The following is a 19,122-nucleotide window of genomic DNA, read 5'->3' as shown; positions in this document are numbered from 1 at the left end:
GACGAGGTCTTCTCCGTCAGGCTGACGGGCGTGGAGGGCGGGGCCCTCCTCAACCCCAACGCCAGCCTGGTCCGGCTGAAGATCCGCCGCAACGACAGCCCCCTCCGCTTCTCCCCTCCCCCTGCTGATCGTCCCCGAGTCGGCCGGCGTGCTCTCCCTCACCGTGACCCGCGGCCGGCTGGCCGAGGGCGCCGCCCCGGTGGGCTCGGACGACGGCGAGGTGCGGGTGGACTACGCGGTTGTGAGCGGCGAGGGGCCGGGGAGCGCCACGCCGGGGCGGGACTTTGTGGACCTGCAGGCCAACCGACCGTCCGGTTCCCGCCGCGGGTCTACGAGGCGCGGCTGCTCTTCAACGTGACGGACGACGCCGTGCCTGAGATCGCCGAGTCCTTCCAGGTGGTTCTCCTGGAGGAGACGGTGCAGGGCGACGCCGTGTTGGTCGCGCCCCACGCCCTGCTGGTCACCATCGAGCCCAACGACAAGCCCCACGGGGTCCTGTCCATCAGCACCAGTCCACTCTCTCAGCCAATCACCATCAACGAAGATGCGACGCAGAGGTGAGACATTTGAGCGACGGTCGGTTCAAGGCTACAGTTTAGTCTCGAATAACAAATTTTCCTATTATTTCAAGTTCAAGTTTCAGGTCAATTGCCATTTATAAGTATAGGTACAGGTTCATTTGAACGATTTGGCCCTGCTCCTTTTGACAGTTTCCTAGCAGCCTGTCTAAACCTCTAATAAATAACCTAACCGAATAAATACATACATAATTCTTCTGAATAATCAATTCAATAAAATAAAATAAAAACTCTTATTGGTGCTGAGCATCCCTGTAATTCTTCTGAATAATAAATTAAATATATATATATTTTTTTTTACTCATCTTGGTGCTGATTGGCCCTGCTCTTCCTCCTCCCCTCAGGTTCGAGGGCATCTCCATCGTGCGCAACGGCGGCAACTACGGCGCCGTCTCCGTCAACTGACCATCTCCCGCAACGCCAGCGGGCGTTCGCCCGTGTCCGACGACCTGCGGCGGCGGAGGGCGCCCTGCGCTTGGCGGCGGGCCAGATCAGCGCAGTCCTGCCCCTGGACGTCACGTCCGACCTGCTGCCGGAGGAGGCGGAGGCCTTTGTCCTCAGGCTGCTGCCCGCCACAGTGACGGGCGGGGCCGAGGTGGACGAGCCCATGGAGGTGAGGACGAGTGTGTGTATGTGGTGGGGGGGGCGGGGGGGGGGAAGAGATGGAGAGACAGAGAAAGAGTGTGAGTGTGTGTTTAACCGAAGCTAATTTGGGTGGGTTTCTAATTTGGGTGGGTTTCTAATTTGGGTGGGTTTCTTCTCCCATCTCCATCAGAATCAGAATTCGGTTTATTCGCCATGTAGCCTATGTTACACAAACACGGAATTTACTGTGGCAGGAAGGTGCAAACAATAAACATATACGGGTCTTAAATTAAGTAAAAAAGTACAATAGTTAAACTAATTCCAAGAACTAAACAATTTAAACAATAAAATATAGGGTAGGCTATATAAAAATAAGAATACAAATTTGAATGAGCAGCATGAGCGGGCAATTTCGTGCAATGAGAAAACTGCTCTGCCTTTCCCATACAATGTCACTTATCTATCTGTTACGGCCCTGACTAGAACGTCGGTCTCCTTGGCTGTGAACCGCTCCTGGCGTGCGCCTGGCAAATCCGCCGTTATAATAGCAATCCGCCATGGAACAAGCGCTGCTCTTAAAGGGAATGTGAGATGATGCTCTGATTGGTTTATTTGCACGTTATGCCCAAACCACACCCATTAGTAATGTAGCTACTTCGGACCTACCCATTTTAGATTTGCGCCAGGCGCAAAGTCATTTACCCCCGCCGGCAAAATAGCAACCGAGCCGGAGTCCCGCCCACAAAGTTACTTGCGTTTCAGATCGTCAAAATAGGGGGTAGAGAGTGTGTGCGTGTTTTCTAGAGACAGAGACAGAGAGTGTGCGCGTGTTTTTGCGAGAGCTAGAGACGGACAGAGTGTGTGTGTGTATACGTGTGTGTGCATTTTAAAGAGAGTTCAAATACACCCACGCAGACCGACGGGGAGCGAGAGAGCAGGTCCACCCACGCTTCACTGGGGGAACTCTACGAGGGAGGGCTGCACTCGTGAAGGGACACACATCTGGAGGATGTGGTTGTGTGTGTGTGTGTGTGTGTGTGTGGGGTGGGGGGGGGGGGGGGAGCCTACTGTGTGTGCACAGTAGGCTCTGGCTTGACACACACTCAAGAGCAGCAGACACAGCATGTGTCACTTCTTCTCTTTGGGTGTTCTCTTCATGTGGTCGAATCCCAACAAAGAGAAAATGTCCTTAGGGGGTCCCCACCCCGCGCCCGCCCGTGTTTAGGGCCGTGCCGGGGTGTGGAAGGCAGAACTGGTTTTAATAGCTGCCATCTTTAACACAGCCTCCTCTCCGGGCTGAAAGAAGTGGGTAGATCTAACTCGTATTTATGTTTTCAGACCTTACATTCATCGCAAACACACAGAGATGTATAGTCCCCCTCCCATAGCAGGAGCTCCGTGTGGGGGTTCTGTTAGCCTCGTGCTAGAGGCGATAGAGAGGACTCAGCAATGGCTCCAAACATTAGATGATGACTCTTATCATGTCGGGCAAGTTCATCGGTGACTGTCATTGTCAAGGTGACCCTCAGGATTTCTCACAGCCTGAGGTAAAAGCCAAAACAGCGAGAGCCGCGGGCCCTGAACAAACGTAGGAGCCGTGTGGTAAAGAAGCTCATGAAAGCTATTTTTGCAGACTCAGGAGTTTTAATTAAAGAGGATGTTTTTTTCTCCAGATTTAGACCAGGGTTCTGTTTTACTACGCCGAGCCTGATGGTGTCTCCTCCTCCCCTCCTCCTCCCCTCCTCCTCCCTCTATCGTCCAGTCCTCCCTGAATGTTCCTCTCCGCTAGCTGGCTTTACCAGTGATTGGTTTTGGATCATTCACGTATCTTTATTCAAACTGAATCCACATTGAAAATGTTGAAATCGGGATCAACGGCTGTCCCTGTCTGTCTCTGTGTGGTGTTAAATGCAGGCATTTCCTCCCTCCCTCCCTCCCTCCCTCCCTCCCTCCCTCCCTCCCTCCCTCCCTCCCTCCCTCCCTCCCTCCCTCCCTCCCTCCCTCCCTCCCTCCCTCCCTCCCTCCTCCCTCCCTCCCCTCCCTCCCTCTCCTCCTCCCCCCACCCCCAGTTGCTGTTCTACATCCAGGACAGCGACGACGTCTACGGGACGTTCCGCTTCCACCCGGGGGAGGAGCAGAGCATCCAGAGCCAGCCGCAGGGCCGCTTTCCTGTCCCTCAGCTTCCTGCGGGAGGGGGGCGCGCTGGGGGAGGTGTCCCTGGGCCTCGGCGCCCTCTACCTCCCCCGCAGGGGGCCGCGGACCCGGCCCTTGGCCCGGGACGGCAATCCTGAACGGGAGCCGCACCGCCAGTCTGCTGTTCTCCAGCGGGCAGACGAGAGCCGGGCTCACCCTGCCCATCCGCAACGACGCCTTCCTCCAGAACGGAGCCCACTTCCTCATTCAGGTGGGCTGGGGGCCTCGGGAGGGTCAAGGGTCAGGGGTCAGGGGAGGTCACTGGTGTATGAAACAGTGTGTAGGAGTGTGAGAGGTCGTCAGCTTTTTCTCTCCTCCCCCCCCCCCCCCTTTGGTTTTGATCAACTGGTCCAGAGCCTCATTTGCAAATGTGAGTGGTCGGTTCTGGATTGTTGCCATGGGAACGGGGCCGGACGTCCAAACAAACAGGCTCGTCAAGTAGTCCTTAAAAACCAACACAAAACAGAAGGGCCTCCTTCACAGTCAATTGGCCAAAAGTGACGAGACATACATGCATCTACTTGCACACACATACACACACACACACACACACAGACTCTCACAGGCTACCTCTCTCACCCTGTCTCTCGCTCTCATACGCACACACACATACATACAGAAACACACACACCACACAGACACAGCGAGGATAAGCTGATTGACAGCGTCGAGGGCCGTAAAGATAGATGCTCATTCATACTTCACCATGAAGGGACATCTAATTAAACTCACAGAGAGTGCGGACAAAAACAACTGACCTGAGAGCTGTTATTCAGGACAGGCCCGCGACAGGGCCATTCTTTACTCAACTCAAGTTTGAGTCTTTATACGAGTTTGGGCATGGGAAGGAGGGAAGCCATGGGGGGTCACTTCCTGTCATAACTTTGCAATGTACTGACCATACAGTTCCTTATTGTCTCATTTTTATATACATGTACAGTCAAATGATTGAGAGGGAGGAATGATGTAAATGAGTGTGTACCAGCACAGGCAAAAATCATGTTTGGGGCTTTGATACGCGAAGCCTGAGCGTGAGACTGTCTCCCCAGTTGAACAGCGTGGAGCTGGTCAACATCAGCCCCCCATCCCCCCTGTCAGCCCCCGCTTCGGGGGCTCCCTGAACCTCACCCTCACGGTCACCCCCGACATCGCCAACGGGGAGATCGGCTTCACCGGCAACGCCACCGTGGTGGTGTACGAGCCCGAGGACGGCAACGCTAGCACGGTACGCTACGCTAGCGTCATTTTACCTCAGAAAACGTTGGGTTTGGACTCGCAATCATGTACTCTCCGCGAACGAATCCAAAGTACGGAACGGTGTTGCTCTTCTTCTTGCGCAGCTCACTCTCCCCCTTCGCCGCGACGGGACTGATGGGAAGGCGGAGGTCTTCTGGAGCCTGCGGCCAACGGGGGGCAACAAGGCGGACGTCACCCCCGGCGACCTGAATCCCTTCAGCGGCTCGGTGGTCTTCCTGTCGGGTAAAAGTGACGCGTCCATCAGTGTCACCGTCATGGCCGACGACATCCCAGAGGTCAACGAGACCCTCCTACTCACCCTTGACAGGTACGGGACGTCCCAAAGCAGAGTTGTAGATATCCAACAAATTGGGACTGGGATTATCTGAGGTGTGTTTTTTTTTTTTGTGGGGGACTGGTTGTAACTTTTCTGAAGGTAAAAGGCATGTGAAACTTTAAACTCATAATATGTGGGTCAGGCATGTGGATCGGCCATTTTCCTGTTGTCGCTTGGTGTCCTGAGGGGTTAGAATCAAGCGGAGCACTGAGACTGGGATGTTCCTGAGGGGACGAAGGAGCAGGCCTCCCTCCCTCCCTCCTTCCTTCCTTCCTCGCCTCCCTCCCTCTCTACACCCCTCCCTCCTTCCTCGCCTCCCCCTACTTCCAGTCCTCCTCCATCCATCCTGTCTTCTTTTGGGGGGGTGGGGGGGGGGGGGCTCTGTCTGCCCGTGGCTGGTTCTGATGAGAACGCTGGCTCTCCCTCTCCCCTCCCCTCTCTCCCCCCCCCCCCCCCCCCCCCCGCTCTCCGGCTGCAGGGTGGAGACGGCGCGCTTTGTAGTGTACTTTGGGTAAGTGGAGAGCGGACTGAGCCCGGGGCCTTTGTGTGCTGTGAATCAGGACTTTGTCTCAGAGAGAGAGGGCCCACTTCAACATTTTCCGGGGCTCTTGCTCGGTTTGGTGGGTGGGGGTGTGTGTGTGTGTGTGTTGTGGGGGGGGGTTGTGAGGGTGTGAAACGTGGGGCTGAAGAGAGGTGGGTTTGGGGGGGGGGGGGGTGTGAAGGGAGATCTTCATTATGTGTCGCACCTAATTGAGCGGGGTCTTTATTAAGCTTTTCCTGTAAAGACGTTCGCTGTTTGTATGCATGCGGCGCCTTGGCTGGGAGTGCCTGTTTGGAATGCCTCTCTCTGTCTTCCTTCTGTGTTTTGTCTTTAATTTACTTTTTTACGCGGTGATTGCTTGGCTCTCCCGCTTGTCATGCACACACACGCGCGCACACACACACACACAGTGCCCCCCCGCCCCGTGGTGTGAGGGTTGCTCGGGGCTCTCTGAGTGACATGGTGAATTAAAAGCGGCCAAAACAGCAGGGGCCCTTATTGGCCCACTCGCCACTGAACTCCAGACAAATAAAAAGCAATTTAGCGATTAAGAAGTTCCTAAAGGTTCTGTTGACGAAAAAACATGTTTGTTTTCGCGCTCGGGGCCCTGTCTGTCTGGACCCCACTGTTATTCCCAGACCTCACCCCCCCTGCCCCCCCCTGCCCCCCCCTCCCAGGACTAACGTCGAGAACCAGATCCTGAAGGCTGGCTTCACCAGCAGAGAGATCGTCATCGTCGAGAACGACGACCCCGGCGGAGTGTTTGAATTCTCCCCTCCCTCCAGAGGACCGTGGGTCATCAACGTGAGTCTCGGTGAACCTTGGCCACTCTCATTTCAAAACCCCTTTATTCGTTCTCATCGCTCAACGACCCAAATGAACCTCGCCCCCTGTCAGGAAGGCGAGGCGGTGGAGCTGCGAGTGCTGCGCGCCCAGGGGCAGCTCCTCAAGCAGCTGGTCCGCTACGCCCTCGTGCCCCCGGGCGGCGGCCAGTTCTACGGCGACACAGGCATCCTGGAGTTCAAGCCGGGGGAGAGGGAGGTGGTGGTGGCGCTGGTGGCCCGCCCCGACGGGGTGCCCGAGGTAACCCTGAGGGAGGAAGGGAGGGAGGGCACGCTTTGAAGTTGACATCTGTTGAAAGGAGATCGGTGCCAACTGCAAGGGGAATAGACCTCTCTACTGACCATGTAAAGACTTGGTGCGTGTGTGTGTGTACCTATGTGTGTGTGTGTGTGTGTGTGTCCACTTGCAGCTGGATGAGACCTATTCAGTGGTGCTCAGCAGCCACAGCACTCCACCCAGTCGCCTTGGCAACCACCGTGAGGTCAACATCACAGTGAGGCAGAACGACGAGCCGTTTGGTGTCGTCCAGTTCCTCAGCCAGGGTCTATCCCAGTCCGTTAATGAGAGCAAAGGAAACAGGACCCACTCAGGTACGAAAGCCCTTTTTAAACCTCCTCGCTCTCTGCACTGGTCCTTTGATGATGAAAGACCTAGAAGAAGTATCAAAGAAACCAAAATAAGTATCGAACCATTTCAAGGTTTGACAATTTGAGTCTTATAATAACGATATTGTAAATGTGCGTCTAATTTCCTGTCCAGCGGTCTATCCTGTGGTGAGGAACAGAGGTCGGTTCGGGAAGGTGACTGTGTCCTGGGTCCTAGAGCCTGCCGGGTCTGGGGACGTCAGCCCCGTTCAGGGATACGTGGTGTTTGATGAGGGGGAGTTCCTGAAAAACCTCACCCTAGTGTCTGTACCTGACGAGGTAAAGCCGTCTCTTTAAAGAGCTCTTTTAAAACCGTAGGATCCTTTGATCACTCATAAGAGACCCGCTAGGCCTGCCAAGTTCAATTTGAAAAGGACAGATTCATGGAAGTGTTTCATTGGTTGTGTGTCTTTCCCTAAAGATCCCAGAGGAGGTGGAGAACTTCACCGTGACGCTGCTGAATGTGACGGGAGGAGCCAGACTGGGGAACGCTCTCAACGCCAGCCTGTGGATAAACAGAAACGACGACCCCATCTTCTTCTCAGGTAGAGCCCGCCCCTCCAACGCAACAACTCAGTCCCCCGCAGAGCTTCTGATTGGCTGGCGGCGGCGGCCTCACGTCAGGTGACTCTGTACCTCTCCCTGCAGATCCCGTTGTCGTCCGGGTGAAGGAAGGGGGCGTGGCCAACTTTACTGTCCTGAGGGCTGGGCCGGCGGACTTCGTTGCCACGGTGACGTACCGCGTGGAGTATGGCGACGCGACGGCCGGCGACTTGGTCGCCCCGAGCAACGACTCGTTGGTGTTCGATGTCGGGGAGAGGATGAGGAACGTGTCGGTGGAGGTGCAGGACGACAACATACCCGAGACGGATGAGGCCTTCTACCTCGTCCTCTCCAACGCCACAGGTGGATGATGCAGGCGCCTGATAGTGTTACGCACAGTGCATCTCCAACACAACACGCACGCACGAACGCACGCTCACAATTTTTCGGGGGGGGTCGAGAGCGGAAAGTTCACCAAGGTCGGCCTCATTACATCAAGCGTATTACTACATACTGCCCCCCCAAACCCCCCCCTCCCACTTGTCCGGTTGCTTCCGTACAGTGGAGAGCGGCTGTCTTGATTAGCATTGACTGTGGTGACCTTTCAAAGCCCTCCTAATCCTGCTATTGTGTGACACAGACAGGGATGAAAGACCAGTGAGGCTGCCAGGGAACTTAATTACCGAACTCAGCCTCTCTCAAGCCCTCGTGACCAGACAGGACCACTCTCTCCTGACTGGGTCCGGGTCACCCTCTCCACCAATAGACTCAGTCACTGCCGTGTCGTAGAATCGACCTAATTTCCAGATTAGGTTATGAAATGAGTGTAAACTGTAAACTGCATGAGCAAACTTTGGAGAATAGAATTTGCAGAAGGTAGTATTTGTCGAGATATCGTCGAATGAAAAACGGGTGAAGCCGCTAAGCCTCTCGTAAGAGCTTCGTGTGCACAGATAGAGGTTTGGGGGGTAAACCGTTTTGTGAATATGGCGAGACAGGAGACCGTTTCTTGAGAGTGTTCTGGTGTGTTCCCGATGAGCGTCTGCATATGTAACACTGACCTCCTCTATTTGGTTGCCATGGATACGGCGTGCAATGCTAATGAGACCAGCGTCTCCTTGTTGTGATGAAACTTAGCATGACAATAACAGACACAGGACTTTGAAACTGCCTCGCGTCTCTGTTCGTCCTGTAAAAACATATGGCCGTGCCGCGGCCCTTAAAAGAACACACTCTTAAAGAAGCAGACTCATTTCACATCTGATTTTGTTAAAGCCCTCAAGATGTTCAGTTCAAACCAGAATGTTACTCCTTCTCATGCCAGTTTCCCAGACTTGAAGGACAGACAGTTTGTGTTTGTTTTTATTTTATGTTCAATTCATCATTGTAAAAGAAATGAGTTAACCATTGTTTTTACAAGCTCGCTGTATTTATTTTGAAACGTAATGCTAACCATTAGTGTGTTTGTGTGCGTGCTTGCGTGTCTGGTGTGTGTGTGTGCTTGGGCTTACATGTGTCTGTTGTGTGTGTGTGTGTGTGTGTGCTTGCATGTTTTTGGTGTGTGTGTGTGTACAGGTGATGCTGTTGTGTACGGAGCTGACACCGCAACAGTTATAATTGAAGCCAACGATGATGCTAACGGAATATTCTCTCTGGAATCCATGGAAAAGCCTGTCAAAGAAGGAAAAACAAACAACTTCTAGTAAGAAACTCCAGTCCTCCCATCCTAACTGTACAGAACTTGAAGACGTCTCAGTTTGATATGTCCACCGTTGATGAGGCGCTACCGTCGCAATAGCGTGAGCTGCTCTCTCACTGACCTTTCCTGTTTTCTCAGCATCGTCAGAGACCGCGGCCATTTCGGTGAGGTCAGGGTGTTCTGGCGTCTTTTCGTCAACGACTCGACGGCTCTGGCGCAAGGCCAGGAATTCACCAATACGTCTGGCTTCGTCACCTTCACGACGGGACAGAACACCAAGCCCATCGTGCTGCAGGCCATTGCAGATGGACTCCCCGAGTTCAACGAGTTTTACACCCTCAGACTTGTCAACATCTCGGGTGAGGAAACGATTGGGTGTTTTATTCTTTCTCTGAAAGTAGTAGCCGTATGTTAGTTATGTGCACTCATTCCCATCGACATTGCCTGCCGATATCTTACAGGCGGCTATCCAGGAGAAGGCGGCCGATTGGCCGAGGCATCCCTCAACGCTTCCGTCCTCATCCCCTTCAACGACGACCCTTTCGGCGTCTTCGCCATCGCCGCGGACAACCTGGACCAGGAAGTGTCCGAAGACGTCCTGTCGGCGGACGACATGTCCGATGTCACTTCCTTCACCGTCCTGCGCCAGCAGGGCACCTTTGGCGAGGTGCGGGTCGCCTGGGAGATCGTCTCCGACCGCTTCCCCGAGGGCCTCCCGCCCATGGAGGACCTCCTCCTCTCTGCCTCCTTCCCCCAGGAGGTGGAGCTGAGGCCCCACGCCAGGAGGCCCCACGCAGGCACCGACGCCTGGTTCTTCTCCGGCCTCCGGGGGGCCTACGGCACCATCAGCCCGGAGGACGCGCCCTCCGGCCTGGGGAACTTCACGGTCTCCGCCTGGCTGGTTCCCAGGCCGGACACAGACGGCTTCATCCTCTCCAAAGGCACCGGGAACGGAAGTCTGTACTACGGGGTAAAGGTACACACCAACGAGTCCCACGTGAGCGTCATGCTGTACTACACAGCCCTGGGGTCCAACAGCACCCAGGTAGCCCGAGCCACAGCGCAGAGGTTCGCGGAGGACAACGCGTGGTTAAACGTCATCATCACCGTGGACGACGGGATTATAGAGTTCTTCCTGGACGGCAGCCCCATGCCCGGAGGGGTAAAAAGTCTCAAAGGAGAGGCCATTGCTGATGGTGAGTCTGTAAAAAAATACATAAAATGAAATACAACCTGTTATGAAAGTCGGACATAAGATCATCACTCGTTACCGTGTGATGTTTCCTTCACCGTACGTCAGTGAGTTATGTCCTTCTAGGTCGAGTTTCAGTTTTTATTGCGAGGCATTAGAGATGTCAGGGGAGGTAAAGTTGTCAGGAAAACAAACGACGGCTGCACATGTCGTTTTACGAGGTCTTCCCTCAGACCCCTGTAAATCACAACCCCCGTCTCTTTCACCACGCTGAAAGAGAGACTCCTTCCCCTGCCTTCCAAGAGCCGCGAGCGTCCGTAAAAAAATCCCGCCCGGCTCGCCGCGTCTCGGCCAAAACCTGACGTCGCGGGGCCTACGAGAAATCTCTCTCTCCTCTCTTCCCCCTCGAAGGCCACATCTGGAGGCCGCGTCTCTCATTAAACACCCCTCCACACATTCCTGTCAGGCCGTCTCCCATTGATGAGACGTGCGGGGGGGGGGGGGGGGCTCCTTGATGCTTGAGCGAGCACTCAGCCCCCCGCTCTGCAGGACATTGTTACCGCTGGACCGAAGGGGATGGCGGTTGTCGTTTTCAGACCCCCTTTCAACTAGTGGAGACAATGTTCTTTGATTTTCTTTCCTGTCAGGCTAAAAGACCCCCCTCGGGGCCAGTGTCTTAATGGCTCGGCGGCGAGCTTCCCTCACGGGGATGTGTCCATGCGGACGTGGTCAGATGTTCCTCCGTGAGATGAGCTAACCAGGGGGGAAGTTCGCTTCGCCCGAGGCCTTTGTCGACATCCATTCTAGCGCGCTTCCTCAATTTGTTCACTTCTCTGTTATGGAAATGCACGAGAGCGATGGTTTGTGTCCGACGTCGGCGAGAGAGGGAAGGAGGATTGGAAGCTTCGGGGTGTTCCGACGGAAGGTCGATTCACGGGGTGTTCCTGGCTGGCTGCATGTGTTTATTTTCATTTAGCTGCAGGTTAATCTCGTGCTTCTTCTTGCTGAGCGGACTTGCGGGAAATTGTCCGTTACCTGGAAGGATTAGGCAGTGAACACGTTGTTTGTTAATGAGCTTATGGGATTTAACAGGCCACAGTTAATAACACCAAACGACGTGAAAATAGCAATTTCAGACGTATTAACACAGAATCCATCTCACATGTATCGTGCGTTTCACGGAATACACTTCCTCAGACTCTGTGTATGTGTGTGTGTGTGTATGTCGGACCCAGGCCCATCCCCGGTGCGTATCGGCTCTGACCCGGCGGGTGGGCACCTCTACACGGGCCTCCTGCAGGACGTCCGCCTGTACCACGCCAGCCTGGACCGCGGCCAGATCCACGAGCTCCACGCCCAGCCGGCCAAGGCCGACCTGCGCAACGTGTCGGGCTACCTGCAGTACCGGCCCGGGGAGCGGAGCAAGGCCTTCGTGGTGGAGGCGCGGGACGACCAGGAGGAGGAGGGCGAGGAGGTCTTCCACCTGCAGCTGGTGGCCTCCCGCGGGGGGGCCCGCCTGCCCCTGCCCCGCCCCGCCGCCACGCTGCGCGTCGCCAAGAGCGACAACGCCAACGGCTTCTTCGGGTTCACCGGCGCGTGCATACCTGACGTAAGGGACGCACACACACACACAGACACACACACACACAGGCATTGAGAGGTGCACTGTCTCAGACCTTTAATATTCATGAATCACACTGAATAGTGAAGACACTGAAGTGGTACTGAAGTGTAGATAAGCACTCTCAATGTCCAGCACTGTTCCGGCATGTGCTAAAGTTATCTATAAAGAAAATCGATAATTTCACAAATATATACCGTGTACATCCCCCTGTGTCGTTTGACCGGGCATGGGTATTTGTGAACTGCCTAAGCAATGTCACTGGCGTTGACACCAGCATGTCACTAGAGAATATGCATATTTGGTTACCTCGAAAGACATGTAATTGAAGCCAGCGGTTTGCGAGTGCGTGTCCTTGTGCATATTTTATCAGTCTTCACGCCCCGTCGGAGTAGGGCTGCGCTGGTCCCTTTAGGGAGATTGGACGCGTGGCGGGGGCGGAGGGGCCCTCTCAGGTAGAGGGCGACAGCTGGCAGGGCATCCCTTCCGGAGCATTCCTTCAGAACAGGAGCTCGAGTTCCAGAGCTCCTGTCACGGAGCAACAGGTGGGGAAGCAGGAAGCAGGGGGTGGGGGGGAGGGAGGTGACATTCCATCAGAACTAGGGGCGCCGTCTTCCTATTCTCCTGGGGCGGGGGGGGGGGGGGGGGGGGGCACGCAAATCACATCATGACTTTGCAGGAAATGCAGAGCCATAGTTTCAGTTGCGGAGTGCAGCGCTGGGGAGGAGAAGTCAGTTGAAATTGTGTCTTGTGAGATGAGATTTTGTGTGAGAAAATGTTTTTAAAGGAGTTGGGCATATAGTAGCTTACTGAGTCGTTACCATGTGTTGGAACTGTCCAGGTTATAACTCTCTCTCTCTCTCTCTCTCTCTCTCTCTCTCTCTCTCTCTCTGTATATATCTGTTTCTTTCTCTGTCTCTCTCTCTCACTCTCTGTCTCTCTCTCTGTCTCTCTGTCTCTCTCTCTCTCACTCACTCTCTCTCTGTCTCTCTCTCCAGATAACAGACGAAGGCTCCACCATCTCCTGTGTAATCGAGCGCACTCGCGGGGCCCTGGACGACGTCTACGTCAACTACACAGTGACTCAGCTGAATCCAGACAGCGGCTCTCCTTCTCTCCAGGACTTCTTCAACGCCAGCGACGCCGTGCACTTCCTGCCCGGGCAGCGCTCCGAGGTGAGGGGGCGGAGCCACAACTAGACCCCTCTGCGACCGCACATGACCCTACAGAAGCCCCCTCAGTCATGTACCTGCACAAGCCTAGGGTCGCACATGCAAACACGGACGTTTTACCTCTCAGTCTACCTTGAGGCAGTGATACAAGCGAGATTGTAACAAAATCAAGAATAGTTTGTTCACTATTAGTCTGATAAGGCTATGTTTACAGTTTTTGGTATTTGAAAGACCACGATACTAGCTAAAGGTCGCCTCAGGATATGCTGCTCTGGTCATATTTCCTCCTTGGGCCAGCGCTAATCACAAACGGTGCTCTTGACATCTAGCTCCCCCTAGTGTTGGATGTGACGTTATCAACGATCCAACAGGTGTTTACAGCTGAGAAAAGCTTCAAGCCCAAGTCTGGGATTAAAGCCTGCAAACAGCCTTATCTCCATCATCTGCTCCTGTCCTCGTTCTCCGTGTGTTCTCCTGCAGGTGCTAAACCTGCTGGTTCTGGACGACGACCTCCCAGAACTGTCCGAGTCCTTCCAGGTCAGGCTGGCGTCGGCCCGGTCGGGCGACGGCAAGCCAGGCTCGACGCCCACCAGCGGCGCCAGCATCGACCCGGACAACGCCGTCACCAAAGTGACCGTGAGGGCCAGCGACCACCCCTACGGTACCCCCCCCCGACTCGCCGAGCACGTCCACAAGCACGGGTTCTCTTCGAAGGGGCCATTCTGTCGCGATGGCTTGTTGTATAAGTAGCTTACGTTCAGCTCATATCATTACCTCCCCCCCCCACAGGCCTGCTCCAGTTCCAGCCCAGCCCTCCGGGGGAAGGCATTATCCGGCCGGCGCTGGCCCCGGCTCACGTCACGGTGAACGAGGAGGACGGCGTGGTCCGCCTGCTGGTTGCCCGAGCGCAAGGCCTCCTGGGAAGGGTCACGGTGGCCTACAGGACGTCCCCGTACACCGCCGTCAGCCCCGAGGACTACATGGTCACTTCCTGTTTACTTTGAGTCTAGATTGGTCGATTACTCCTTACTGGAAATATGACACATTTCAGAGCACGCTCCATAGACAACATGAAAACAATCAGCTTTCAAGATTTCTGTGTGTCTTAATAGTAGTTGTTGGCTACTATAAAACAGATACACCTCAGCCAAGTTAGCTGACCTCTGTCCTGTGACCCCAATAGGATGCAGAGGGAATGCTGGACTTCCAGCCAGGAGAGAGGTTAAAGAACATCAGCGTAACCATCGTGGACAACCCTGTCCCCGAACTGGACAAGCAGTTCAGACTGGAGCTCTACAACCCAGATGGAGGAGGTACAGAAGACTCGCTGTCTCTTCTCAAACACTCGCTTCCCTTAGCGATTGGAATGGACGACGTTTGATAGATTCGCCAAGCTATCAAAAGTTCACTGTCTCCCATTTCGAGGCCTCCTCTTCCTAGACGTATTTTCCCAGAACTGATCCTGTGTTGTGTTCCTGTGTGTGTGTTCCCGTGTGTGTGTTCCCGTGTGTGTTCCCGTGTGTGTTCCTGTGTGCCGTGCTCCTGTGTGTTTCCCGCTTCCCGTATCACCCGTGACCTCCGCCACTCTGGGGGGATCCTGTGGGGCTCTTGTGTGGATCCTACAGTGGATCATTTCCTGCACAGTGAAGGCAGTGGCAGTGGGGAGAGTGATACAGACTTCCTCCTCCCTCCCTCTCTCCACCGTGGTAAGCCCCCCCCCCCTCCCCAATTCCTCCTTCCCCTCCCCTCCTCTCCTCACCCATTCCTTTAGTTCACATAGGATCCTTCTAGTCTCCTCTTCCTCTATGGTATTTATTATTGGATTTGGTGTCAGGGAATATGTGGAGTTCTCACTCGAAACTTATGAGGTCAAGCTGTGTGTGTGTGTGTGTGTGTATGGCTGCCAAAGGCCCAGTGACTCAGTAGAGTGGTGTGGGAAAGGTAAACAGTCCCTGGTGAGAGGAGGACCGCAGGGGTTAGTGGTCAACAGCCCCGAGACCTCATTGTCTCTCAACCTCACCCTTATTAAAAACTCCCATAATGCACTGCCAGCCTGCCATGTCAATGGGCCAGTTTGAGTCTGAACCGACCTGCTTTATTGTGACACCAAAAGTAACGAGACCATATATTTGAAATATATTTGAAATGATAAATACTATGAAAAAATGGTATGTACACACAAGAATGTGTGTGTACTCCAGCCATCCTTTCTCTTCCTTTCTACTGTGTCTGGTTCTTTCCATGATGCATCAGTTTCATGTACTTCACCCCCTCACCCCCTCACCCCGCTGATCTGCTCTGTAGCCAGTCTTGGCGCAGGTTCCCGCGTCACCGTGACGATCGCCGCCTCCGACGACGCCCACGGGGTGTTCCAGTTCAGCGAGGACTCGCTGGCGGTCACCGGCTCGGAGCCGGAGGAAGGAAGCAGCTCTGTGATCCTAAAGGTCAGTCAGAGGTCAACCGTGGTGTTTCCATCACTGTGAACTGTCTGATGTGCAATGCCACGCCGACTCGAAAGTGGAATGTCCAGTAGAGTATGTTTGACATTCCCGTCGCTGTAACACACCCCCTTGTAAACATCCCCCCTAACAGGTGGTTCGGTCATTCGGCGCCCTGTCCAACGTGACTGTGTACTGGGAGGCTGATCCGAGATCAGAGGGGGTCCTGGTTAGCAGGGCTGGGAACGTCACCTTGGTGGTGGGTCAGACCCAGGGGAACATCACGCTCCAGGTGGCCCAGGACGAGGCGCCCGAGCTGGACCGAACCTTCCGAGTGTCCCTGGTCGGCGTCTCCCACGGTCGTCTGGGTGTTCTCACGGAAGCCAATCTGACCGTGCTGGCGAGCGACGACCCGTACGGCGTTTTCGTGTTCTCGAACGTGTCCAGGCCGGTGCGCCTTCCCGAGGGCGACACCCCCGTCACCCTGTTCCTCCTCCGGCAGAAGGGGCTCATGGGAAAGGTGCGCGTGACCTACAGGACCCTGACCGAGGTGGACCCGGCCCCCTTCCAAACCCCGGGGGTGGGTAGGGCCACTGAGAGGCGGGACTTCATCCCCCTCCTGGATTGGGTGGTGTTCTCGGCCAATCAGAGCGAGGCCAACATCACCCTTCAGGTGTTGGATGACGAGGACCCAGAGAGGGATGAGTCCATATTCGTGGAGATAGTCAGCGTTCAACTCGTCGAGGGAGAACAGAAGAGACCAAGTAAGCACGTTCATGCCTCAAGTATTTAACGTCATTTTGAAAATAAATATGGCAATACTTGACAGTTTTAGCAACTGTCGAGAACATTCCTGAAACGTTGCGGAATCTCTGCGAGACCGAGCACGTTCCCCTCGTGGCCCGTTCCGTCGCTTCCTTTCGAGCGCACCATCTAACTTCCCCTGTGCGCTCCCCAGTTCCCGAGTCTCCTCGGCCGGGCCCCAGGACGGCCTCGGTGGCCCAGGTCATCGTGAGGGCCAGCGACGACGCCTTCGGGGTCCTGCAGCTGTCCGCCTCGGCCGTCAGCGTGGAGGAGGACTACGTGGGGCCCATCATCAACGTGACGCGCGTCGGGGGCATATTCGCAGACGTGTCCGTCAAGTTTATCGCGGTACCGGTGACGGCCAGAGCCGGTGAGTGTCGATGAAGAGTCACCTGTTTTTGGTTTTTGTTTTGTTATGTGTCGCCTGCTATGTATTTCTACGTGTGTTTATGAGTGTGTGTTTTTAATGTGTTGATATGTGTGGATTCATGTTTGTGTGGTTGTGTGTGTGTGTGTGTTTCCAGGGGACGACTACAGCGTGGCGTCGTCGGACGTGGTGCTGCTGGAGGGGGAGTCCAGTAAGTCGGTCCCCATCTACATCATCAACGACCAGGTCCCCGAGCTGGAGGAGATCTTCCGCATCGAGCTGCTCAACCAGACCACCGGGGGCGCTCTCCTGGGGGAGCGCACCCGCACCGTCATCACCATCCGGCCGTCCGACGACCCCTTTGGATCCTTCGGTGAGCGCGTCCGGCTCGAATACGCGCGGCCGTGCAGCGGCTGTCGGTCACCCTCGGTCCCTCTCCTCTCTCGCTCGCCTGTCTGTCCTTGGGCCTTGATGAAGCCGGTCGCTTAATCGCTCACTTGCTCACTCTCTCCTTCTTTCTCTCTCTCTCTCTCTCTCTCTCTCTCTCTCTCTCTCCATGCCTCCTCTCTCTCCCCCCCGCCCCCACAGTCTTCCAGGCTGCTCCAGTGACCATAGAGGAGCCAGGGTCGAACTCCGTGGAGGTCAGGCTGCCTATAGTCAGGAAAGCGGGGACCATAGGCACGGTGTTTGTCCAGTGGCAGGCCACGGTAAACGGCCGGCCAGCCGTGGGGGACATCCAACCCGTGTCCGGAGAGGTCAGCTTCGCCCCCGGAGACACCATGAAGACTTTAAAAGTGGAGGTCTTGGCCGACGACGTACCAGAGATAGAGGAAGTAAGAAAGAGCTGTTGAATTGTAACTGAAACCGATTCCAACGAATAGCAACATTGACTCTGTATAATCTAGTAAGTAATTATCTCTAATCATGGTAGCAACGGGGTTGTCTCTAGTAATATTGTGTTTTTCAGATCATCAAGGTGGAATTGTCCAGCGCCTCTAATGGAGGGAGTATAGGGGCGGAGAGGTCTGTTGACATCCTGGTCCCAGCCAATGACAACCCCTACGGAACCTTCTTCTTTGACCAGTCTGTTTACAGTGTTCAGGAGCCCCTGGAAGGAGTCCAGATAGCCAACATCACAGTCCGGAGGAGGTGAGTGCCGTTGAAGATCCCTGGAATGAAATGGAAAATGTGTGAAAAAAACAAACAAACGAGAATGGCGACTGACTGAATGTCTAAACTATGGGTTTTCATATCCGGCAATACAAAAAAACACTCTACGTCGATTATGTAGATGATGTGACGTTTTCTTCTTTCCGTGTTGTTCCAGTGGGGGTCACTTTGGCCGAGTGGCCGTCCTGTACAGCACCTCCGAGGTTGACATAGTGGGTAAGGCTCAGAGCGAGGGTCAAAACCTGCTCCTGTACTACGCCCCGCCAGCCCCTGGCCTCCCCTCTAGCGCCACCCGCAGGACAGTCAACATCACCTCCCAGGGTGAGCCCCGGACGGCCTGCGCCGCGGCCTGCCTGAGAGAGCCCGCCTGCCTGGCCTTCTCCCTGGCCGCGCCGGCGTCCGCGCCCCCCCTCTGCTCCTGGGTGACCTCCGGAGCTGAGCAGCTGACCCCCGAGCCCGGGACGCTCACCTACGTCAAGAACGCCACCGCCACCGCTGTGCTCTTCAGCGCCCGGGCGGTGGCGGGCAGCGACTACGCCAGCGCGACCGCCCAGACCGCCTTCGCGGACGACGGCTCCGGCGTGGCCAACCTGACCGTGGCCATCCTGACCGACAAGCTTCCGGAAGCGGACGAGAGCTTCTCCATCCGGATCCTGGGGGTGGAGCTGGTCAACGCGTCGGCGCAGCCCCGGAACCTGCCGTCTGTGGGGCAGCCCGACCGCGCGCTGGTGACCATAGGGATGAACGGCGACGCCTTCGGGGTGTTCCTGATCTACAGCCTCAGCCCCAACGCCACGGAGAGGGGGCTGTACTTGGAGGTGAGGGAGGAGCCGGGCGTCACGGTGCCCCTGGTCATCGAGAGGCGAGGGGGCAGCCTGGGTCAGGTGACCATAGAGTGGAGGTTCGTGGGAGGCGTGGCCACGCCCGATGCTGACTTCACCGGCACGGGAGGAACACTCACTTTCAGAGAAGGTGTGCATTGATTTGATATCATATTGCAAGACCCACTAATTCGCCCTGACCTATGACACTGTGGACAGCAATGTTGTCCTGATGTCTGTATGTGCCTTTGTGATTAATGTTATTTATTTGAGTGCCTTATTTGACCATAGCTGACTGTACAGCTCTTTGGCTATACCTGACTAAGGATCTTCAATAT

General features: G+C 55.2%; 1 protein-coding gene across 1 annotated transcript in view; it reads left to right on the top strand.

Annotated features, from left to right (window-relative positions):
• adgrv1 (adhesion G protein-coupled receptor V1) overlaps positions 1–19,122 on the top strand; it is a 79,068-nt gene that overhangs the window by 519 nt on the left and 59,427 nt on the right. Inside the window, 34 exon segments of the mRNA XM_067230960.1 lie at positions 7–117; positions 119–296; positions 299–557; positions 923–978; positions 981–1,028; positions 1,031–1,191; positions 3,233–3,328; positions 3,330–3,443; positions 3,445–3,567; positions 4,406–4,433; positions 4,436–4,581; positions 4,697–4,920; positions 6,148–6,274; positions 6,368–6,553; positions 6,723–6,903; positions 7,073–7,236; positions 7,379–7,502; positions 7,606–7,863; positions 9,076–9,202; positions 9,338–9,558; positions 9,661–10,395; positions 11,627–12,000; positions 13,011–13,187; positions 13,665–13,845; positions 13,974–14,167; positions 14,368–14,497; positions 14,810–14,890; positions 15,489–15,628; positions 15,777–16,386; positions 16,581–16,796; positions 16,951–17,166; positions 17,382–17,626; positions 17,761–17,942; positions 18,121–18,935. Of these exon segments, the coding sequence (XP_067087061.1) occupies positions 7–117; positions 119–296; positions 299–557; positions 923–978; positions 981–1,028; positions 1,031–1,191; positions 3,233–3,328; positions 3,330–3,443; positions 3,445–3,567; positions 4,406–4,433; positions 4,436–4,581; positions 4,697–4,920; positions 6,148–6,274; positions 6,368–6,553; positions 6,723–6,903; positions 7,073–7,236; positions 7,379–7,502; positions 7,606–7,863; positions 9,076–9,202; positions 9,338–9,558; positions 9,661–10,395; positions 11,627–12,000; positions 13,011–13,187; positions 13,665–13,845; positions 13,974–14,167; positions 14,368–14,497; positions 14,810–14,890; positions 15,489–15,628; positions 15,777–16,386; positions 16,581–16,796; positions 16,951–17,166; positions 17,382–17,626; positions 17,761–17,942; positions 18,121–18,935 (7,228 nt within the window).

Source organism: Osmerus mordax, chromosome 28, assembly GCF_038355195.1.
Source record: "Osmerus mordax isolate fOsmMor3 chromosome 28, fOsmMor3.pri, whole genome shotgun sequence".
Classification (NCBI taxonomy): domain Eukaryota; kingdom Metazoa; phylum Chordata; class Actinopteri; order Osmeriformes; family Osmeridae; genus Osmerus; species Osmerus mordax.
The sequence above is the reverse complement of the archived record's forward strand: the minus strand, read 5'-3'. Positions and strand labels throughout refer to the sequence as shown.